At 42.7% G+C, this 24,957-nt stretch overlaps 1 protein-coding gene and 1 long non-coding RNA gene across 3 annotated transcripts; one reads left to right on the forward strand and one right to left on the reverse strand.

Moving 5' to 3' along the window:
• Positions 1–534: 534 nt before the first annotated feature.
• On the reverse strand, positions 535–4,271 carry LOC118562422 (gastrula zinc finger protein XlCGF8.2DB-like; the record flags this gene model as incomplete). Its single annotated transcript, XM_036134795.1, has 2 exons — positions 4,256–4,271; positions 535–1,319 (listed from the first exon to the last, which is right to left on the reverse strand). Coding segments are annotated over exons 1-2 (801 nt in total), but the record flags the coding sequence as incomplete, so codon positions are not given.
• Positions 4,272–11,047: 6,776 nt separating this feature from the next.
• LOC118562418 lies at positions 11,048–11,991 on the forward strand. Of its 2 annotated transcripts, none has more exons than XR_004930608.1 (2): positions 11,048–11,233; positions 11,515–11,991. It is a non-coding gene; the product is annotated as an uncharacterized LOC118562418 (long non-coding RNA). The 2 variants fall into 2 exon arrangements; XR_004930609.1 differs by having other exon boundaries at positions 11,645–11,991.
• Positions 11,992–24,957: the final 12,966 nt, after the last annotated feature.

Consider the following 24,957-nt stretch of genomic DNA (forward strand, 5'->3'; position numbering starts at 1 on the left):
CTTGTACTTGTATAGCAGTTTAAGTAGTCCGATGACCCCAAAGCACTTCACAACTTGCAAGTTGACGTCCTATATTCTACCTATATGGAAAAAGAAACTTCCTGTTTGTTTAGGATTGCTTTTGACTGTTTTAAACAGTTACCTGAAATATCATTAGTTCAAAATATTAGATTTTATTGTTTATAAAATCATTAATATTTGCTCTTAATTTACATTTTCCTTTTTTTATTTTGTTTTGCTTTTCCTACATTTATTCCAAATGTGTTGCCGTTTTTAATTTACTTTATTTTCATCATGTAACGACCCTTGCGTTGTCCTTGTACTGAAATGTTCTATACAAAAAAACTTGCCTTGTCTTGCTTTGTATGGTTTCTCATGTGTGTTTAAACTTATTTTGTGAGTAAAGCTTTCTCCGCATTGATCACAACAGAAAGACTTCTCTCCTGTATGGATTCTCATGTGTGTCTTTAAAGTACTTTTTAAACTAAATCTTTTTCCACATATATCACAACAGAAGGGCTTCTCTCCTGTATGGATTCTTATGTGTTTTTTTAATTGTCCTTTTTCATTAAATCTTTTTCCACATAGATCACAACAGAAGGGCTTCTGTCCTGTATGGATTCTTATGTGTGTGTTTAAACTTCCTTTTACACTAAATCTTTGCCCACATAGATCACAACAGAAAGGTTTCTGTCCTGTATGGATTCTTATGTGTTTTTTTAAATCTTGTTTTTGGCTAAATCGTTTTCCACATAGATCACAAGAGAAGGGCTTCTGTCCTGTATGGAATCTTATGTGTGTGTTCAAACTTCCTTTTTGGCAAAATCTTTGTCCACATAGATCACAACAGAAAGGCTTCTCTCCTGTATGGATTCTTATGTGTTTGTTTAATGTTCCTCTTTCACTAAATATTTTTCCACATAGATCACAACAGAAAGGCTTCTCTCCTGTATGGATTCTCATGTGTCTGTTTAAATATTGTTTTTGGCTAAATCTTTTTCCACATACATCACAACAGAAAGGCTTCTCTCCTGTATGGATTCTCATGTGTCTGTTTAAATATTGTTTTTGGCTAAATCGTTTTCCACATAGATCACAAGAGAAGGGCTTCTGTCCTGTATGGAATCTTATGTGTGTGTTTAAAGCGGATTTTCCAATAAATGTTTTGCCACAGTCATCACAGCTAAGCTTCCCTCGAGTCTGGACTTTCCGTCGTGAGTCCACATTTTTCTTCTCTGTAGAACATTTCTTATATCCAGAGTCTGACAAGTGTTTTAGCTCAGAGAGAGGGTGTTCTACATCACTGTCCTCTTCATCCTCCTCAGTGTCTTCAGTCTCTATAGAAATGGAAGCATCTCCATGATCTTGTATCCTGATGAATTCTTCTTCATCATTCTCTTCTGGAAGCTCTCTGCCTTTAATCTGGTCTGGATAAAGCTGTGAGAGCAGCAGAGACTGTTCATCATCCAGACTCTTAATGGGAGGAGTAGAGACTGGAAACCTGATGGCATTAATCACCTCCTTCCCATTGAGCTGCTCTCCTGGCAGACTGATGTAGACTCCCTCCTGTTCCTCCTGTATGTGGGGGGGCTTTGGGTCATGCAGGTCAGCAGGAGGTCTGTGGTCTAAAGAAGCTTCTTTAACAATCAGCCTTTGCTTAACATCTGCAGGAAACATGGAAACACATTATGCACATAAGAAAATATTTTGATTGCAGCCTGAACTGACGCACGATTTAAGATATATTTGGCGAAACAACATCAAAAGAATACGAGGAAGCCACAGCAGCAGCAGACAGTGCTAAGGCTAAAACAGCAACACCACAGAGGGTTAGATGTCTCCATTCAGAAGACATGTGAAAGCTGTATAATCTTTTCAAGAGAAAACGAAAAAGCTAAAGATTTTAAGGACAAAGTGATGAAATTTATAGCGCTCGACAGCTTCACCTACTGCAGCTGATGTAATCCCCTCCATTGAAGCCTTAAAACATCTGTTAAATAGGACTGTTGTATAGGGTAGTTCACGCGTGACGTCAGCGCTACATCCGGGTCCCGCGGGGTAGGCAAAAAGCACAGCTGCTCTCGTCTACTACATGACAAAACGGGTGATTTAGAGTGTACTTTTAGTTAGTTTATTTTTGGAATCTAAACAATGCCTACGACTTGTTGTGTTCCCGGTTGCACAGAGAGGCATTCCAAATCGTTGGATGTACGTTTCTGTCGTTTACCGAAGAAAGAAATGGATATTTTCAAAAGAGCGCAGGCAGACACTCCCAATGGACTGGGGGAGACATCAGACTACGACAGAATTTGCAGCCTACACTTCATCTCCGGTAAATACAACTTAATTCTGCTCTAGTCATTGTTCTACTTAAATAGCTGCGGAGGGGAGGTGGCGATCGCTACACGGGCCGGAGAAGCCGCTTCTGCTACCGCTTCTACCAGCAGAAGCGGCTGTCTGGAGAGGCAGCCCCTCTATTACGCCCCCGTTCACGGGCGCTAGTACTTCTGTGTTTACGCTGCAATGTCGCCGACTCCCCCACCCATTTTAAGAAGACAAAAACACCAAAATAATCTGTAGTGAAACAATTTTTTTTAACCTACCGGGCAGGTCCAGTGGTTTCATGCTTCCATGCTCTCTTGTCTGTACTGGCCTGGGTCCAATGTAATTCTCCCTGCGCGGTGGGAGACTCGTTTTGAGGAAACTACGGTTGCAGCTCACTGTCTGCTTTGCTGTGGTTACAGAGAGGTGTCTGTTTTGTAGAATAAATCATCCGCCGATGAGTTATTGATCCGGAAAAGCCGAATCTGTGAATATCTTTCTAACTTTACCGAAGTATAAGGCAGCTGTATGTGGCGGTACGGACACTTGGCCAGCATTTCACAGACTGGCTCCGTCCCTTCAGGCTTTTGCTGTGTGGATCTGGCAACCTGATACCATCAACCATCAACTTACTCTTAAAACGATCTTGTAATACGTTAACTAAATAAGAAAAATACGTGGAGAACTCGTCAGTTTCGCTGTTTGCGTCCGCCTTTGTGTTCGCCTTTTGCCTACCAATCCGGCGCGCATGCGCGAAAAACCCGCATCAAAACAATAACAATGAACTGGTCTATTAGATCATGGAGTTAAAACTTCAAAAAGCACCCTACATAGAGCAGTGTTTCAGCCCTAAAAAATGGGAAGCAACAAAAGTGTTGCACGACAAGGTCAGATGTGCAACATCAGAAGAAAATGTTGAGGAGCCACAGGAGATGTAACCCAAGGCAGATAACATTTTCCTGCAGCCAATGTATGATGAAATCCTGCAAGAAAGCAACTAAAAAGACAAACCAAATATAGTAATGTTAAATTTGTTTTCTTTGGTTGTTCTATTTCTTTATATCCAAGTCTATCTGTCGGAGCTCACAATTCCACGGTCCGAGAGCCCCGTGTTGTACTGGAATAACAATAAAACTCGGTTCCCAGAGCTTGCCTCTGCTTGCACCAGCATAGACAGTGATCGTTGGTTTTCTGCTGCTGCAAATGTTATTGACAAAAGAACAAACCGACTTGGATGTGAGAAAGAAAACATACTTCTTTTTGTTAAGAAAAATCTACCATTTATGCCCTCATCTAGAAAATAGAAAAGACAATGGGGACAAAGACAGAGGGGGTTGTAAATGATGAGTAGAAAGTGGTTATTTAAGGTTTTACATTTTTATTTTTTCTCTTATACGATTTTAAAAAAAACTCTACAATGCCTCATGCCATCAGGCTACCTTTTGTTGATTATTTACCTCATTTTAAAGGATCAGACGCAGCATGAACTAATGAGATAAATGATTTAAAAGTAAACAATTGAAATGTAAACAATCCAGGAGAAAAAAATCAGTGTACAGATGAGTATTTCTAAAAAACATTTGTATGTGCAGAATCGATTGTGCAAAGGGCATTTATGCAAGAATGCATTTAGAAACTAAGAGTTCGGCAGCATTTGTAATGCTAGATAGAGATGCAGTGATGCAGTGATGCACATGTGCAAATTTGCAAATGTTGTGCAGCAGTGGCGGCTGGCCCATAGGGGGCGCTCGGGCGCTGCCCTCCCTAGATGTGGAGGGGAAAAGTCAAAATATATATAGATTTTAAAAGTATTATTAATGTCAGTTTTTACTTAATAGTACATGGCTACATGTAATAAGAATTATTAAAACACTTCTACGAATTGACTCTACCAATGGGGGGTTTTCAGGTGACGTCACGCTCACGTGACTACTCAGCGCGTCCGCCATATTGGACGGCAAGCTCAAACTGGCAACCAGCTCCCGGGTGGTTTAAAGTGTAACTGTAACATAAACATATTACATGTAATATTAGGCAACACTACAAGTTAAGTTATTCACTGAATTATTACACTGTTAGACATTAATCTATGGGTTTGTTTATCATTGTAGATCTATAACCTGATTGGTGAATCAGGCTGAGTTTCATCAAGCCTTTATTTATTTATATGAACGCTGTGCTGTTTCTGCACGTTTGATCTTCCGCTTAAGAAAAAGCTTTGCAGTTTCAAAACTCACGTCGGCTCTCACGGTTTATTGTTGTGTGTGACAAATAAAATAAATCAGCCGTACCTCGGATAAAAACTTTGGATTTAATGTTGTTCATAACACCCGTACTTTTGTAAACGAATCTGCCAAATACACACAGTTTTTTTCACACTAGAAGTACATTTAGACGTTTTTATATAATTAATATAAGAACAAGTCGCTCCGTTGGTCGTATTTTAATTTGTTTTCCGTCGATATTCATTTGTACAGAGCGAGGCGCGCTCCCGCGACAGGGGATGCATATTTAATGTCATTCAGCTGTGAGGATGGAGAGAAAGAAGAGAAGATGAAAGAGGAAGAATCAGGACAGACAGGGGAAAGGTTGGCCTAATATTAGGTGGAAGTGACAGAACAGCTACTTAATCTCAAGCAATAATGTTTAAAGGGGAAGTCCGGTCAACAAGGAACAACAAGTCAGGGGATCATTAACTATACCTAAAACTAATACATTTGTGGTTACTTAACACTAGACGTCCCAGAGAATTTCAGTTTTCTTGCTAGCCCCCTTCCCCTCTTTTAGTTAGTGTATTCACTCTACCTTGCTAACTATCCCGATTGTAATTCAAATAACCTGTGACGGGTCCTAGTTCCTAAACTGAGAGCAGGTCATAGACATGCTTTTCCAACAAGGCAAGGCAGAGCCTATTTATATTGTCCATTCACCAACAGACTCATTTATATTGTAAAGCTCACTATGTGAAAGAAAGAACAACTTAGAGAATAATTGTATTTTGTCTTGTCTCGCCTTTTCATGTCATTCAACATTTCAGTTTAGAAAATGACAAACAGTATGACTTCAGTATTGGAGTAACATTGATTTCACCCAAGGAAAAGCACTGTCCCATTTAGCAGTTTCCACAAACCCAAAGTGAGTCCTTCCTGCATTTGCGACAGGTATACTTTGTGCAGTGCACACAACGCTCAGTGCTGTGGTTCCTGTTGCAGAGATTGCGTGCACCTGGCACTGTGTTGTTTTACCATGAGAACGTCTCTTCATCTCACGATGCTGTCTCATCTTTTCTTCTTGTATTGCTTTTTCCTGCATAAACCTCTAACAAAGTTCATTAAATTGTCCATAGTTACAGTCCTGTCCTGGCTCCATCAGTTTCACAACAACGTTCTCAGACAGCCTTTCTCCTGTGGAGCGGGAGGGATCTTTTCCCAAATAGGGGATAGCATTACACATGTATTTTGTTTCCAGATCCACTGCAATCCAAAACTTAATTCCAAATTTATCAGGCTTGGATGCAATGTATTGCAGAAAGGGACAACGAACCTTTGATGGAAATAACTGCTCATCAACAGTAATATGTTGCCCTGGACTGTGGGACACACAGTTCTGTACAAACTGTTGCCAGATGTTTGAAATAGCAGCAAATTTGTCCGTTTTCACACGTTCCAAATGAGTGTCTTTGTTGTTGAAGCGCAGATATTTCATTATCAGGGGCGGATTTACCATTAGGTGAAACAAGGCAGTTGCCTAGGGCCCCCAAGTTCCTGGGGGCCCCGATTATCCAGCCAGGCTTTGAGAATGATGTTGTTCCACCAGACAGAGTCCAGCATCATCCACTCTGCTGGTAAGCAGTCAGCACAGTATACTTCCTGAAGATGACCCAGCTCTGGCCAATCAGCTGTCTGATTGAGCACGCTGCTCATTAGTACTGAGAGGACCGCTCCAGGTGAAGAACAGGATCTTGCCAAGAAATGGAGACGGGCGCAGATTTACTTCTAGCTATTATTTCATTCAAATGAAAAATGGAGAACAAATAAGCAGATCATGGCTTGTCTACTAGAAAAGAGGACAAAAGAAAACAGAGGAAAACAACAAGAAAAGGTATAAGAGAGGGAAAAAAAGGAGAAAAAATAATGTATATCTATTCTAATAAAATATTTGTATCTGTATATAATGGGTCTGTTTTATGTGTAGTCTTCACAATTCAGAGGGCTCCATGCCTTTCTTTGCCTTGGGCCCCAAATTTCCTAAATCTGCCCCTGTTCATTATGTCTTGAAACTGGTTTCGAGGCATTGTGGCTTTGATGTGTGAATTCCCAAAGTCTTTGGACCACAAATCCCGCATGGCGTCAACAATCCCCTGTGCTGCCTTCATAAACAGAACAGCAATGAAAGCTACCAAATTTTAAGTCAACGTTTTCGCCATCAGAATCACAGTCTGGCATGTCTTGTAACATAGCCAAAGTTTCCAAAGCGCTCAGTCTCCGTTTGGTACCGTACAAGCACATCCTCCCCCCGCCACACATATATATATATATATACATACATATACATATATATATATATATATATATATATATATATATATATATATATATATATATATATATATATATATATATATATATATATATATACACGTGTGTGTATGTGTCTCTGTGTGTGCGCGCGCACACACACACGACACACGTTACTTGAGTTATATTTGCCCCCTAGTAAATAGGGCAGGTGGTCATTATTGTATAAATACTAAAATATAAAAGCATTCCAGCACATGCAGCATTTTCATTGATCAGTTATCAGCTGATCGCTGCGCGGGTGGCTCCGCTCCGCTGTCTGAAATCATTCTGGTGTTGGCGACACTGATAGCGTAGACCTAGTTATATTTGATTACAAATAGGATTTTTCCCCCTGCTCTCAGGTAAAACACTCGTCAACAGAGAGGCTTGAGCTGAAACCGAAACTGAAGGGGGTGGAATGGTTCTCCAACGACAGGGCTATTGGGGCATTTACATCTGAACAGGGATTCATGAGTTGTGAAGTACTGTCGGGGGGACTGGAGGCTGACGAAAATTCTCGTATCCCTGGGAATTCTAGTGTTAATGAATTTTGCATTAATAAGAAAAAACAAATTGTCGTCTGGATCATCAGCAGCCATTACTGTCCAAATATGGGCAGTAATGGCTGCCTGACATCACATGCTGTGACACAACATCGCCGAGAGGCGACGGCAGTTCGCCGCGCTTTACAAGCAAACTCAATAGGAGTTGTTGTACACAGCTGCGAACAGAAACAATTATTTCGGATTTCCAGAGGACTTCATTGAAATTCGCGAGAGCTATTGTTAAAGCAACAATGCTCACGTGCATGGCAGTTGGATGTAACAATACATTGGGTAAAAGTGGTAAAAACATATTTTTCACCTTTCTGATTCATCATCCACCATGGGCTTTTTCGCTGGATTACCAACGTGAAGACGGAGGAGTTGCCATCTAACTTCTGGCGAGAGAGAAAACACGTCGTCTGCAGCCAACATTTGGAAGAAGAATGTCTTCAAGATGACATTAGAGCGAGGATTTTTGGTATGTTTTCCTTTTTTATAATGCAGAATTTGCCGGAACATTTGTTTACCCGATCAGAGCGGCGGAGGGATACGACACACTTAGAAAGTATGCTCACTGTTGTGAAGCCCACTTATTTTATGCAACTTTGGTCTTATTTTTTCTAAAGTCACTTGTAACTTTCACGAGTTGCAAAATACAGTTTTTTTTTTTGGGCTTGTTTCTGAAAGTGAGGTCGATTGTTTTTGGGCTCTAATCTAAGTGACGCCGAAATATCCCTCCGCCTCATAACGCACTGCAGCCTTCCTGACAGCAGCAGAGAGAAAACTCAGAATGAGCCTATCTGGCCGTATTTTCTGCAGTTTACGGTTGCAATAACCAGTGTTGGGCACGTTACTTTGAAAAAGTAATTAGTTATAGTTACTAGTTACTTCTCCCAAAAAGTAACTGAGTTACTAACTAAGTTACTCCACTATAAAAGTAACTAGTTACCAGTAAAAGTAACTATTGCGTTACTTTTTCGTTTCTGGCTTTTTTTTTTCCTTTTTTTTTTTACAATTCTTTTGCTGCCATGTCCTTTCAATGCACTCCCCCCCCCACGCACACACACTCCCCTTTTCTGGTGAACAGTGAAGTGTGGGGAAAACAGCTTTAATTCTCCATTACATAACTTTCATATCACGCATGCATTGTCTTTTTCAACAATTGCGGTTTTCAGCAGCAACGGCATTGTTTCTTATGGTTTAATATTGTCCATATTCCTTCTTTAAAGATTTCTAATTCTACTCGCAGGACATGGGCACTTCCAAGCTTATTTCCTGTCATTGCCATGGTGAATCACGTTATTTGCGTTCCAGTGATCGGGCTTTTTTTCATGCTCGTGCTCACGTTCAATGGTTGATCGGGCGCTGTGTTTAGTTACCTGACTGGTATCAACTGTTCTGAAATCGGACATGCTGAGTATGACAAGGGGAGGAAGAACTACTCAGAGTAGCAGGTTTCTACTCAGTGTAGATCAGCCATTTTTTCGCCCGCAGTTTAGAGGGAACAGAAACAGTTTGGCGCGTCAGTCAGTAACGTGACTTTCCCATAGCGATACGCGCATCGACAGGTTTTGCTCTACGAGCTCGACGCATGCGCCGACGCATCGGTGTTGCCGGACCCATCACTACTGAGAAATTATCTCATCCTCCCTTCTCTCATGACAACATGCGCACAAGTCCTATCATGAAGTGAAAAAAAAGTTCATTGTACGACTTGAGTAACGTGCAGTAACGGGGTGTCGGCAATGATAACGGCGTTATAGTGACAGTCAAAGTAATTAGATTACTCGTTACTGAAAAAAGTAACAGCGTTAGTAATAATCAGTTATTCCCATCACTGGCAATAACTGATAACTGCTGGAAGTAGATTAGGCTGTGCAGATCATCATTTTGAACACAGATTGGTTCTAAAGATGAGTTTTATACTCATAACATTGCAGAACCCAACCCATAAACCATACTTTAATGCTTATTTGTTGTCTTTTTATGTCTCTAAAATGTAAAATTTTCATTAATTTGCATTCGTATGCAATTTGTATTAGTATGCAAACAAAATTTCGTTCTGTACGCACTCTGCATACAAAATGACAATAAAGTTTGTCTAGGGCTGGGCAACGATTAAAATATTTAATTGTGATTAATCGCCATTAATCGCGATTAATCGCATTGTATTTACAAACTCCAAGAATGAATTCAAAAGTAGTGTAAAGAGCACTTTTATTTTAATGTTCTGCTGCCATATGAACAAAAGTGTTGTAACATTTGTAGCACTTATTTTATACTGGATATTTTCAACCCATCTATTGAATTTAGTGCACTAGTTGATCTTTTCTTCATAAGAGAACAGCAAGCACTGCAGCCAAAATATGGCCTTTTTTGACCTGCTGTATATTAGCCAGTCCCTAAGCTTGATGTATCATGAAACTGTTGACCGTTTTGTGGTTTTTATTTTATTATTACAATTTAATAATAATAATAATAATAATAATAATAATAATAATAATAATAATAATAGTAATAATAATAATAATAATAATGTTATGTTCAGTGTTTTTTCGCTAATCCACCTCTTATATATTTCAATCCTTATGTAATTTTGTCTGTGTTGTGTGCACCTGCCTGTTGCTTTAATCCTATAAATTTCCCCGTCGTGGAATAAAAAAAGGATTAGCTAATGTTATCTTATCTGAAATAACACTTTTTAATATATGTACTGGCCTGGGTTCTTTCAAGATCTTAATTACATGTTATGTGTGGGCTCCAGTAACATCCATCCATCCATCCATCCATCCATCCATCCACTGATCTACCTGGATGTTCCCTGGAGGACTGAAACGCCTCAGTCAGAGACGTCTGTGGGTCTGTCGGGGCAATGAGAGAAGTTTCGTCTCCTCTCTCCGTTTCTGGGGCTCGACGTTTTCATGTTTTTTCACGTGTTTAGATAAATTTGTTGTGTTTCCACTGAAATGAACCGGCTTTTTACAAAACATACAGCTTGATTTCATTTACGGTATTAAAATAAAGCCAAACGGTGCTACTTCCCCTGTTAATGTATTTTCGCTGCTGCGGTCTCTCTCAACTGTTTGTGTGTTAAGTTTGTGTGAGAGGTGAGTGGGCGGGCCAGGCTGAGCCTGCGTGCTGATTGGCTGGCGCCGCTGAGCCATGTACGAGAGGGGAGGGGGAGCAGGAGAGTGCTGCCGTGACAGCTGCTGACTGACACTGACTGAAAGCACGTGAGCAACATGCGTTAATGCGCGATAAAATAAATATCGCCGTTAATAGTCTAATGAATTAACGCGAAATTAACGCGTTAACTTGCCCAGCCCTAGGTTTGTCTAAGTCTAATTTAAATTTAAATGCTTAACACCATGTTTATCTTTGTTTAAGAGGTTAAAAAAATATTTTGGCAAGAAAACAGATATTTATTTACAAGGGGACAGAAAGGGTATTGGGACTTGCTCTACAGTCGATCCCGCGAAAAAAAAACCTCACATACTGGGAGGTGGCAGTACTGTTCTTCACCAAGATGACGGCCCCAATTAAAGGACCTTCAAATAAAAAAAAGCTTAACATTTATTGAACAGTATGTAATAATTTTATATTTCAAGTACTTTCAGCAGTTTGAATTCTGATTTTGACCAGACTTCTCCTTTAAACATTGTGTTTAAAAACTGTATTAAGATCTGTATTATTCACAACTAATATAATGCTTTTTTTGACCATATGACTTAGCGGAGAACGCCACAGACAAGGGGTGAAGGAGACAGACATGAGATCAGTGATAGAAGAGACAAGTGATGACATCAGGTAGGAATAATTACATTAGGGAGGAAACAAAAACTGTTGGAAAAATATGAATGTAATCATTTTATTTTTATCAAGTTACAGCATTTGGGTTGTTCTAAGAGTTTGCTTTCAGGAAGGTTCTGTTGTATTTAACCTTAGACAGGGAGAACAAATGGTTCTCCCAGATAAGGCCGCAACAAAGCTTGCTCCCTTGTTTCTTTTCAACCCCCATGTTTGTTTTCAACCCCCATGTTGTAAATTCCTGAATCTTCCTGACCCTTCTTTGATGTGTGACAATAAAGGCAAAAGAACAGAGATGGCCCGGCACAGACGACCCCAGACTTTCAGGGAGTAGAAGTTCTCCGTTTGGGTTTATCCTCTGTCCTTTTCTATAGAACAGTCTAAACATGTGTTGTGTGGTTTTTGTTCTAGGATAAAAGGGGTTATCTTTAATAACCCTAACAGCCTGGTGCCGTGATGCGGATCCCAACATATCAGCTCGCTGACGAGAGGAGCAACGCGCTGAAACCCACCGGTGGTCTGAGTTAAGGACCTGTCTAAAGTCCCGGGAGGTAACTTCCTCACTACGCCAGCGTCATAGGTTAACTCCTTTCGCCAACGAGGGATTGACAGGATCCGACCGGGAGAAAAGCACACCACAGCACGTAAGTTTTAAAGCGATCGGTTAAAGTCTGTCGTTCAGGGTTTCGGGTGATTAAAAGTTCCCCAAACAGTTGTGCAAGCGGTTTAAGTCCCTTGTAACGGGTGATTAAAAAAAATCCCAGAAAAGTTAAATCGAGAGGTTTGAGTCCCTCGGAGCAATACGACCGGTTTTCAGTCCGTCGTATAATTCAAGGAAAAGCAGGTTAAAGTCCTGGAAGGTACATAAAAAAAGAGGAAACTCAGGTTAAAAGTCCTAAAAGGTAGCTAAAATAAACTCAGGTTAAAGTCCTGAACAGTAGCTTAAAAGAAAAGTAAAAAAAAAAAAAAAAAAAAAAAGGATTAAGGGTCCCGGAAGGTAGATAAACACAACGCAAAAGTAATTAGGATGGGTTCAGCACAAACTAGGAAGGGAATCCCAGAGAGGTTAAAAAGTTTATGTATCAGATTGATCCAAGTAATTTAAAATGTTATTATAATAAATATAAATATAGAAATATATATTTCTTAATATTAAAAAATACTTGGAGGGCTGGAAGACAAAGTATAAAATAGATGGTGTGTTGAAGGTGAATCAATGGAAAAATGTTGTGTGCCGGCTAAAAATAATGTAAATGTAATTTATTTCAAGCAGAAAATAGGCAGGATGGGGTTGGGTTGGCTGATGGAAGGGCGGCGACTGCAGCGCCGCCACGTCCGGCTGGCAACCCTCCCAACACCTGTTGATCTCCCACAAAATTAAGCTCTAAATAAAAAGAACTCACCAGAACAATACTTCAGTAACGCAAACTATGATAGCAACTGAAGAAGGCAGACCGCCACCGTATAATCTCTTAAACCCCCCCTAGTGATATTTCAGATCTGTATGCAGACCTGGATGGACTGAGTAAATCAGATCACTCGTTATCTACAGACCAGTCCAAAGGATTGTATCCTATGGTGCAGGTCGCAAATGCTAATGTAGGAACACAGCAGCCTCAAACAATCCCAGTTTTCCGTCCGAGGGCGTTAGAAGAAGCCAGAAAGGCTGTAGAAGGTGTCATTGCTCCGCAGGAAGATCCAGAATTATGGATCCAAGACATGGAGGGTATTTATAACTCATATGGTTTAAATGGACATGAGTTCGGACAAGCCTTACAGTCATCAGTGGGAAAAAAACATTCGGGGAAAAATAAGGGCGAATTATCCAGGCAGAACCCCACAAGGCGGAATATTTGAACATCAAGCGTAAATGGTGAACAGCAGTAGACGCCGCGGAAGCAGTTTTCCGCAGAAGGGCGGATAATTGGAAATTTGGGATCCATAAAACAATTAAAATACATATATTTGTTAATGGGAGGTTTCCAGCCGCATCTGCGTGGGTTAAACCAATAATCTATCTGTAGGAAACAAAAATCCACCTTCCTGAGTCCATCCCTGAAAACGGATGGCTGCGTTATACTTGGAAAATAAATTTTTGTTGCTGGATAGACCCCATGAATGTAATAAATTTAAAACTTAATAAAGTTACTCAAAAATATTATAAACTCTAGCAGATCTAGACTTTAAAGACATTTTCATTCAATCATTCAAATTTTTTTTTTCAAGATGGCGCTGCGCAGACAGCAGCCAGTCACCTCGGCTCTGTCTTCTATTTTCCTACTTTCTCTTCTTTATAGTGTTTTTCGAAGTTTTTTTATGCTTGTGACTGCCGGCTCCCCGGGATTATGTGCACTGAGGAGACGTACTTTTGGGACATTTATGCTGTGCTTTTTGCTACTTTTGTCACTATTCGATGCGGTGAGGGGAGATCCCATTGTCCGCGACTCGGGGAACTCCATTGTTTACACTCGATCTGAGCTCCTGGGAATACGTGACTCTACGCGCTGCGGCTCTGCTCATCAACAAGCGGATAAACCGGAGATACCCGCAGAACTACGGAGGAGGCGGAGGGGAAGCAGAGGCAGCCGGACAAAGCGCTCATCGCGGAGGAAAAGTTACCTTCCATCTGTGATCTCGGGGAACGTTAGATCGATCGCCAACAAGTCTGACGAGCTGGCAGCGCTAACCCGCTTACAAGGAAGGTACAGAGACGCTAGCATTATGTGCTTCACTGAGACTTGGTTGAGTGAAAATGTCCGAGATTCTGAGATCAACCAAACTGGCTTCAAGCTCATCCGCGCAGACAGAAACTTGGCGGAGAGCGGAAAAAAGAGAGGAGGAGGGCTGGCGATATTTGTTAATGAACGCTGGTGCAATCCAGCGCACGCACATAAGAAGCAACAGATATGCTGCCCGGATGTGGAGATATTAGTGACGAGCCTAAGACCCTTTTATTTGCCGCATGAGTTCAGCCACGTTATTGCGCTCGCCGTCTACATCCCACCCTCTGCTGACGCAGCTGTTGCGTGTGAAAAGATCCACGGAGTCGTCAACAAGCTGCAGATCATTCACGCTGACAGATCATTCACGCTGCCTCCTGCTGATAACGGGGGATTTCAACCACGCGCCCCTCCGCTCCACCCTCCCCACGCTCACGCAGTACGTCACGTGCTCCACAAGAGGAACCAAGACGCTGGACCTCTTCTATGCTAATGTTAATGACGCATACACCTCCGCCCCCCTCCCCCCACTCGGTCGCTCGGATTACAATCTTATCTCCCTGCTCCCCCATTACACTCCACTGGTGAGAAGGACAATAGCACAGAAGAAGTCGGTGAAAATCTGGTCAGATGACGCCACTGAGAGACTTAGAGATTGTTTCAGAACCACAGACTGGAGCATGTTCCAAAGCTCTCATGGTGATGACATCAACAGCCTGACTGAATGTATCACCGACTACATGAACTTCTGTGTGGAGAGCATTGTGCCTACACGACGGCTACGGTGCTTTGACAACAACCACCCCTGGGTGACCCCTGAGCTGAAAGTCCTCCTGAACCAGAAGAAGAGGGCTTTCTACTCAGGGGACAGAGAGGAGCAGCGTAGAGTCCAGCGGGAGCTCCAGTGGAGGATCAGGGCAGCAAATAAGGATTATGGGAAGAACATGGAGGAACAGCTGGCACAGAACAACGGGATGTGTGGAGAGGTCTGAAGAACATGTCTGGCTTTGGGCAGAAGACCAGCAGGGCTGCAGACGGTGACACCAAGTCTGCAGATGAACTTAACAGGTTCTTCACCCGTTTTGAGTCCCCTAAAACCGGACCCCTCCCTGCCCTAAACTCTCCACACGACTCCAACGACCAGCCATCCAGAGACCTACCATCCCCCCTGCTGTCACCATCACCAACATCAGAGGCATCCACACCTTCGGCCCTGCCTCCCTCCCCCCTCACAGTCTCACCATTGCAGGTGAGAGATCAGCTGAAGAGGATGAAACAAAGGAAAGCCCCTGGTCCGGACGGCATCCCCCCCAGGCTACTGAGGACCTGTGCAGATGAGCTCTGTGAGGTCCTCAGCTACATCTACAACCTGAGCCTCAGCCTGGGGGTGGTGCCCACCCTGTGGAAGACCTCCTGTGTGGTACCGGTTCCCAAAACGCCGCACGCCAGGGAACCGGCCCACTTCAGACCAGTCTCCCTGACCTCCCACCTGATGAAGACCATGGAGCGCCTCATCCTAGCTCACCTGCGCACCGTGGTCAGCCCCACCCTGGACCCGCTGCAGTTTGCCTACCAGCCCAACATCGGAGTAGAGGACGCCATCATCTACCTGCTGCAGCGGGCGCTCGCCCACCTGGAGACCACCGGGAGTGCTGTGAGAGCCATGTTCTTTGACTTCTCCAGCGCTTTCAACACCATCAGACCGGTGCTGCTGAGGGAGAAGCTGGAGGACGCTGGGGTGGACAAACATCTAGCTGACTGGACCATGGACTACCTCACTGACCGCCCTCAGTAAGTGCGGCTGCACGGCTGTCAGTCAGAGGTGGCACTCTGCAGCACCGGGGCCCCCCAAGGGCACCGTTCTGTCTCCGTTTCTTTTCACCCTCTACACCTCGGACTTCACCTACAACACGGACAGCTGCCACCTTCAGAAGTTCTCTGACGACTCGGCCATCGTGGGCTGTGTGTCTGAGGGGAACGAGCTGGAGTACCGGTCGTTCATCATGGACTTTGTGGACTGGTGTGAGAAAAACCATCTTTGTTTAAACACCAGCAAGACCAAGGAGATGGTGATTGACTTCAGGAGAAGACCCCCACCTCACTCACATCCACCTACATCCAGGGGCAGGACATAGAAACTGTGGAGAGTTTTAAATACCTGGGTGTTCACGTCAACAATAAACTGGACTGGACTCATAACACAGACGCCCTGTATAAGAAGGGCCAGAGCCGCCTCCACCTCCTGAGGAGGCTGAGGTCCTTTGGAGTGAGCCGGCCTCTGCTAAAAACTTTCTATGACTCTGTGGTGGCCTCAGCCCTCCTCTACGTTGTCGTTTGCTGGGCCCCTGGCAGCGCAGAGCGGGACAGAAAGAGGCTGAATAAGCTGGTGAGGAAGGCCACTGCTGTCCTGGGCTGCACTCTGGACTCTGTGGAGGAAGTAGCTGAGAGGAGGGTGTTGTCCAAGTTCACATCCATCATGGACAACACCTTCCACCCCCTGCACCAGACTGTAGAGGAGCTGAGCAGCTCCTTTAGTGCCAGACTAAAACATCCTATCTGTAAGAAGGAGCGCTACCGCAGGTCATTCATTCCTGCTGCTATCAGACTATACAATGCTGCACTGTAACTGTAACCATAACTGTAATTATAACTGTAACCATAACTGTTATAAGTAACATGCAATAACTAACGTACAATAATATGCAACTCATGTGAATTTAATCTCTGGACTATACATATAACTGTATAACTGTTACAATTACTGTAACAAGTGTTTTGCAGTAACTGCGTGCAATAATGTGCTGTGTTTATTATTATTATTATTATTATGTTATATTATTATGTTATAAAGGTCACTCATTCCTGCTGCTACCTGATCATACTCGCTGCTTTATAATTGTAACTATTAGAGCAGGGGTTCCCAAACTTTTTCAGCCACGCACCCCCTTCAGTGTCCCAACCGGCTTGGCGCACCCCCCCCCCAATAAAAAGTTGCATCAATTCAACCGTCTTAAAAAAAGTTGTGGGAATAAAATTAGAACATAATTTGAATTAAACTGCAATAAAGTTGCAACATCCACAACAGAATCCTGAGGCTTTTGCAGGTGCATCAGTGGCTCAGCCTGGAGCGAGAGAAAGAAAGAGACGCTCAGATCGGCCACACCTCCACAACCTGAAACGTCTCTGAAACAAGGGATTAAACTGATGATCTACCTGTGTGTGTTCTCAGTTTTTTTGTGTGCACCAGCTTCTTAATCTGAGTCACAATTTACAAACACGAAGAACTTTGATTTGTGTCCGATGACGCGAGAGAGAGAGAGAGAGAGAGAGAGAGAGAGAGAGAGAGAGAGAGAGAGAGAGAGAGAGAGAGAGAGAGAGAGAGAGAGAGAGAGAGAGAGAGAGAGAGAGAGAGAGAGAGAGAGAGAGATGCAGACCAGAGTAACAATAACAGAGCGCTCCATAAATATGTTATTAATCAGAGAAAAAAACTTTTACAGCGGCTACATTTAGCAGGTAAACACGCCCAGGGCAACACACCTCAGCTCCCCTCAGCCCCACCGTCGGTTTGTCCCTGTCTGAATATGCGCTAAAACCGCATCTGTAAAATTAACTGCGCCTGTCTGACTCTCAATGAAACGTATTGCAGCTCTGTGCGTGAAGAGTCAATAAATCGCGGAGGCTGCAGCGGGGGTGGGAGAGTCATGCGCGTCAGTGCTGGTAGAGGTTCAGAGTCACCCCAACAGGAGCAGCGCTGGTTGGAGGCGCTGGGTGATCGAAGGAAAGACTGGTCGCTCAATTTAAGCTTGTAAAAACTTTTGGCCCGAATTCAATTGTCCCTCTACTGACGTACACGACGTGAAGCGAGGGAAGAGTTGGAGAGACATTTGTAAATGGTTTGCAATTCACTCATCTCTTGCCTCCGATTCCCTGGTTTCAGCCAACTGAGCATATTTGCGAGAATGAATGAAGTAGAGGGCACAAGCTGCTTCTTCTACGCATTGAAGCACAATGCGTAGAAAAAGATAAATTCATATTACAATGAAGTGTAGAACAACACTTTTTAAAATAAACAGATTTTCATGTCAATACATTTTATTTATTTATTAAATTTGCTGTTTTGATTTTTGTTTCGGGGAAATGATTATTTACACGTCTTTATGGTGTGGGGGAAAAAACACTGTCAAACCGCCATTACAGATTTCAGCTCGCGCACCCCCAGGGGTGCGCGCACCACATTTTGGGAATCCCTGTATTAGAGTAACGACTGCAACCATGCACCATAGCCGCAACAATAACTAAGATCTTATGTGCAATAAGCTACTTAAACAAGGTGCTATAACCCGTGCAATAAGCCTGTATAAACTGTATAATAACATATGTGCAATAACCTATTTATACATAGGAGTGTACAGAATTGTATATTGTATATAGCTGTATCTAACTGATTCTACTTACCTACTTTGACACCTTCTTCTGACTTTTGACTATTGAGCCGATGGGACAAGTGAATTTCTCCACTGTGAGATCAATAAAGCTTATCTTATCTTATCTTAAGAAGTAGAAATTAAGAATGGCAGGTAGCCTTTCTTAATTTTTCTTTACACATATAACCATGTATAAAGATATATGATAGAGACAGAAAGATGAATAAGAGGTTAAGAGAGAAGATGACTGCTCGTATAAAGCTGTATTCTGTGATTTAAATGTGCAGCTAAGTGAATGTTGCTACATGCTAAGCTAACTTTAGCACCTCATGTGCCACATGCTAAACTAGCATGCTAAGATAACTAGCTTAGCATGAGCTACAGGCAGACAGTTTTCTTGGGAAAACCGAGAAAACTGATGAAGAGGAGGAATCCATCAGCTGCTGAAAACGGCTCCTAAACTTTAGCTCCATCCACACAGTTAGCATGAAGAAGGAAATCTCCAAACCTGATGGGTGCAGCAGAACTCTGGGCTGGAAAACATCCCCCATCATTGGTGTCTCCTCTGCTGCGTCCTGCCCTCACAGCAACAAAAGGACAAAGAACCCGGAGGCTCAACGTGGCTCTAGTTATGGAAAAGAAAAAGGACCAACGGAACGGGAAATTCTTCTTCTTCTTGAATTTTATTGGCGGTTGGCAAATAACGTTAGGATAGCATTACCGCCACCAACTGGTATGGAGTGTGGACCACATGACGAGAAAAAAAAACAACTATATCCTATTATACAACCTAATCTGTTTCAAAAACTCAAATATGACCTGGTATCCTCTGCTTCCTGATTCCTTTTGCAATAAATCAACAATATCAAGTTTCATTTTCATGTTACTAAGTTTCCTTGTTAACTCGTTTCCCTGAATCCAATATTTATTATAATTCAAAATGACATGTTCCACAGTCTCATCTTCCCCACAGTCACATTTCCCTGTCTGATGTTTACTTATCAAAAATAATGATCTATTTAATCCAGTGTGTCCCATTCTAAGCTGTGAAATAATTATTTCTTCTCTCCTGTTCCTTTCTGTTATTCTCATTGGTCCAATTCTCTTTTGAATTTTATAAAGCCACCTTCCTTTCTTTTCTTCATCCCATAACTTTTGCCACCTCTCTTTTGCTTTTTGTTTAATTATACCCTTTATTTCTGTTATACCAAAACTAACATTAATATCTACCCTTACCTTATTTGTACTCTCCTCAGCCATTCTGTCTGCCATTTCATTTCCTTTAATCTCGTTATGTGCCGGAACCCAAACAAAATGTACTACTAACCCCATCATATTTATTCTGTAAAGCTTTTGTTGTATTTCAATTAATATATCAGGTCTACTGTCTGACTGATTATTTTGCAAACTGACTAATGATGAACTAGAATCTGAGCACATGATAGATTTTAATGGTCTTATCTCTTCTACCCATTGAACTGCTAAAAGCAAAGCTAGCATTTATCCTGTATATACTGAAACGCCATCACTAATCCTTTTTCCTACCTTAATATGAAACTGTGGTATTATAAATGCTATCTGCTAAATGCTCCGTTTGGCTGACGTCACTTCCTGTTTGCGGTAAGGCGTATTGTATCACTTCCTGTTTTCACTGCGTGAGCAACGGTTTGTTGCTCCAGATTCTCTCGCTTTTATCTTTAATCTCTTTGCTGTAACATCTGTTTCTAACACATAAGCACTTTTAAAACATTTTCTGTTGCTGCACATCACGCTTGGGAACTCCTCGTGTTTCACGGTTTGCTCTCTTGGCGTTGTAGAAGGGCGCTAGCCTAGCTTTAGCCTAGCCTAGCTTTAGCTCCACAATGGCTTGCTCTCCTACTATTACTTCAGCTTCTCCGTCTCTGACTAAGTCTCCCCTTATCTCCTGCTCTCTGTGTCAGATGTTTAGCTATTCCTCTGCCTCCTTTAGTGATAATGGTACTTGTAATAAATGTAGTGTTTTTGTAGCTTTGGAGGCGAGGGTGTCAGAATTAGAGTCCCGGCTCCGTGCTATGGAAAGACCAGCTGATAGCCGCCCCTCTGCTAGCGCGGAGCCACATAGACCTAGCGTTAGTTCACTTAGTGGTCCTCCAGAAGCACCCGAGCAGCCGGGTAAGCAGGCCGGCTGGGTGACAGTTCGTAGGAAGCATAGCTCTAGATTTCAGCCCCCAGTTCACCACCAACCCGTCTGCGTTTCTAACAAATTTTCCCCACTCAGCGACACACCCGCTGAGAAGCCGACCCTGATTATTGGGAGCTCAATAGTCAGAAACGTGACACTAGAGACACCAGGGACCATAGTTAAATGCCTGCCAGGGGCCAGAACGGGCGACATAGAATCTTACCTAAAACTACTGGCTAAGGATAAGCGTAAATACAGTAAGATTGTTATTCACGCTGGCGGTAATGACACCCGGTCACGCCGATCGGAGGTCACTAAAGTTGGTGTTGCTTCGGTGTGTGAGTTTGCTAAAGCAATGTCGGACTCCGTAATTTTCTCTGGTCCCCTGCCTGATTTGACCAGTGATGACATGTTTAGCCGCATGTCATCATTCAACCGCTGTATGTCTAGGTGGTGTCCTGAAAACGACGTGGGCTACATTAATAACTGGAGAATTTTCTGGGGAAAACCTGGTCTGATCCGGAGAGACGGCATCCATCCTACTTTGGATGGTGCAGCTCTTCTTTCTAGAAATCTGGCCGGATTTATTAGTCCTCCTAAATGCTGACAACCCAGGGTCCAGACCAGGAAGCAGAGCCGTAGTTTAACACACCTCTCTGCAGCTTCTGTACTGTTACCCATCCATTATCCTATTGAGACGGTGTCTTTCCCACGGCCAAAACTTAACAGATCAAAAACTTATCTAAAAGGAACAAATCATAAAAACCTAATAAAAATCAATACGGTTCACCTTGAACCTAAAAATAAAACAATTAAATGTGGTCTATTAAATATAAGGTCTCTCCCTCCAAAGACTTTGTTAGTTAACGAATTGATTTCTGATAAACAGATTGATTTGTTTTGTCTCACAGAAACCTGGCTACAAGAGGACTACGTTAGTATAAATGAGTCAACTCCCTCCAATTATTCAAATTTCCACATTCCCAGATCTGTGGGAAGAGGAGGAGGAGTGGCAACCATCTTTCAGTCTGATTTATTAATTAGTCCCAGGTCAATTAATAACTACAGTTCTTTTGAACATTTAACCCTCAGTTTCCCTCATCCAAACTGCAAAGCAATAAAACCTCTTCTGTTTGTTGTTTTGTATCGTCCACCAGGCCCTTACACTCAGTTTTTGGATGAGTTGTCAGATTTCTTATCTGATTTGGTGTTAAATACTGATAAGGCTATTATAGTGGGTGATTTTAACATCCATGTTGACACAGAATGTGATAACCTTAGTGTAGCCTTTAAAACTATCCTAGATTCAATTGGTTTTGCTCAAAATGTGGATAAACCGACGCACTCTTGGCTCCATACTTTAGACCTTGTGCTGACATATGGCATTGATTGTGAAGAATTAACAGTATTTCCTCACAACCCTGTCCTATCTGATCATTTTTTAATAACATTTGAGTTTAATCTAACTGAGTTCTCCACCCCCAAAAGAGGGTTCCATTATAGTAGATCTTTATCGGATAATGCTGTATCAAAACTTAAAGAGTCTGTCCCCTTTTTAATATCCTCCGTATTGCAGAAATGCCCTGTAGATGGCAGCAATGTTGTTTCTTCCAATAGACCCCTTGCAACCACGTGACTCCATTACCCAGAACCCCTTGCGTGGCGGCCATATTGGTTGGCACGCCATTTGACGAAATGACGAGTTCTCCAGGTATTTTTCTTCTTTAGATAACGTATCACAAGATCGTTTTAAGAGTAAGTTGATGGTTGATGGTATCAGATTGCCAGATCCACACAGCAAAAGCCTGAAGGGACGGAGCGAGTCTGTGAAATGCTGGCCAAGGGTTTCTACCGCGACACAGCTGCTTTATAAACACGCAGGCCAGTACGGACAAGAGAGCACGAAAGCCATGAAACCACTGGACGGCTACAATTATTTTATATCAGGAAAAAGGCTCCAGCAACGCCCGCGACGCCATGAGGGATTAAGCGGTCAGAAAATGGATGGATGGATGTTCAGACATGTTTGTGCAACAGCACAAAGCAGAGAGGAAGACCCGCCCGGTAGGTTAAAAAAACATCACTCACTACGGATTATTTTGGTGTTTTTGTCTTGTTAAAATGGTTGGGGGTGTCGGCGACATTGCAGCGTAAACACAGAAGTACTAGCGCCTGTGAACGGGTGGAGGGGAGGTGGCGATCGTTACACTGGCCGGAGAGCCGCCGCTGTCTGGAGCAGCAGGAAGCGGGTGCTGCTCCAGACAGCGGCGGAGACAGCAGACAGCGGCGGCTCTCCGGCCCGTGTAGCGATCGCTACACGGGCCGGAGAGCCGCCTCCGCGGCTGCTGCCTCTGCCGCCGGAGAGCCGCCCGTGTAGCTTCAGACAGCGGCGGCTGTCTGAAGCTACACGGGCGGCTCTCCGGCCAGTGTAAAGATCGCTACACGGGCCGGAGAGCCGCCGCTGTCTGAAGCAGCAACAGCTACACGGGCCGGAGAAGCCGCTGTTGCTGCTTCAGACAGCGGCGGAGGGGAGGTAGCGATCGCTACACGGGCCGCTTCTCCGGCCTGTGTAGCGATAGCTACCTCCCCTCCGCCGCTATTTAAGTAGAACAATGACTAGAGCCGAATTAAGTTGTATTTACCGGAGATGAATTGTAGACTGCAAATTCTGTCGTAGTGTGATCGCTCCCCCAGTCCATTGGGAGGGTCTGCCTGCGCTCTTTTCATTGAAAATATCCAATTCTTTCTTCTTTCCTCATCCTTCGGTAAACGACAGAAACGTACATCCAACGAATTGGAATGCCTCTGTGTGCAACCGGGAGCACAACAAGTCGTAGGCACTGTTTAGATTCCAAAAATAAACTAACTAAAAGTACGCTCTAAATCACCCGTTTTGTCATGTAGTAGACGGGCTGTCAGGCTAGCCTGCCCACCAAGATGGAGGCGCGCACCCCCGATCACGTGACCGTGACGTCAGATGCAAGGGGTCTATTCACAAATAGATGTCTTTGTAAACGGTATGACTTCGTCATTGCGTTCTGCATTAGACAATGTAGCTCCCTTGAAAAAGAAGGTGATTATTCACAGGAAGCTGGCTCCATGGTTTAATTCAGAGCTTCGTTCCTTGAAGCACAATGTTAGGAAATTGGAGAGAAAATGGCGCTCTACACACCAAGAGGAATCCTACCTAATCTGGAAGAACAGTCTATTGTTGTATAACAAGACCCTTCGCAGAGTTAGAGCAGCATATTTTTCATCATTAATTGAGGAGAATAAGAATAATCCTAGATTTCTCTTCAGTACAGTTGCCAAACTTACCCAGAGCCACAGCTCTGTTGATCCATCCATTCCCTTAGCTCTTAGCAGTAATGATTTTATGGGATTCTTCATAAATAAAATTGATTCCATTAAAAATAAAATAATTGGCATCCTCCCAAACATGATTACCTCGTCCTCAGTAAGTGAGGCAGCATTGGAGGAATCCTTAGAACCTGCGCAGTGTCTGAACTGTTTAAAAGCAGTAGAGCTTTCTGAGCTATCTAAAATTTTAGCTTCATCTAAACCTTCTACCTGTATGTTAGACCCAATCCCAACCAAGTTGTTTAAGGAGGTATTCCCTCTGATCAGTGGTCCTATTTTAGACATGATTAATCTATCCTTGGTAAATGGATATGTACCACAGGCTTTTAAAGTAGCTGTTATTAAACCTTTACTTAAGAAACCATCTCTTGATCAAGATGAGTTAGTAAATTACAGACCTATATCTAATCTTCTTTTCTTATCTAAAATTCTTGAGAAAGTAGTTGCTAATCAACTATGTGAACATTTACAAAGTAATGACCTACTTGAGGAGTTTCAGTCAGGCTTCAGAGCTCATCATAGCACTGAAACAGCTCTGGTGAAGGTCACCAATGATATTCTCATGGCCTCAGATAATGGACTTGTGTCTATACTTGTCCTGTTAGATCTCAGTGCTGCATTTGATACAGTTGATCACAATATTCTCCTACAAAGACTTGAGCATACTGTAGGGATTAAGGGAAAAGCATTAGGCTGGTTTAAATCTTATCTGTCGGACAGATTCCAGTTTGTTCATGTTAATAATAAATCTTCCTCAAACTCTAGGGTCACCTGTGGAGTACCACAGGGTTCAGTCCTTGGACCAATTCTATTTACTATATATGCTTCCGATTGGCAAAATTATCAGACAGCATGGGATTAATTTCCACTGTTATGCTGATGACACTCAGCTATATTTATCCATAAATCCTGACGAATCCAATCAGTTACTTCGACTGCAGGCATGTCTTGATGACATCAAAAGCTGGATGACTTTAAATTTCCTGCATTTAAATTCTGACAACACAGAAGTTGTAATCTTTGGGCCAGTCTTCAAAAAATAAAGTTCTTAATCAATCA

This window comes from Fundulus heteroclitus, unplaced genomic scaffold (genome assembly GCF_011125445.2).
Source record: "Fundulus heteroclitus isolate FHET01 unplaced genomic scaffold, MU-UCD_Fhet_4.1 scaffold_91, whole genome shotgun sequence".
NCBI classification, from domain to species: domain Eukaryota; kingdom Metazoa; phylum Chordata; class Actinopteri; order Cyprinodontiformes; family Fundulidae; genus Fundulus; species Fundulus heteroclitus.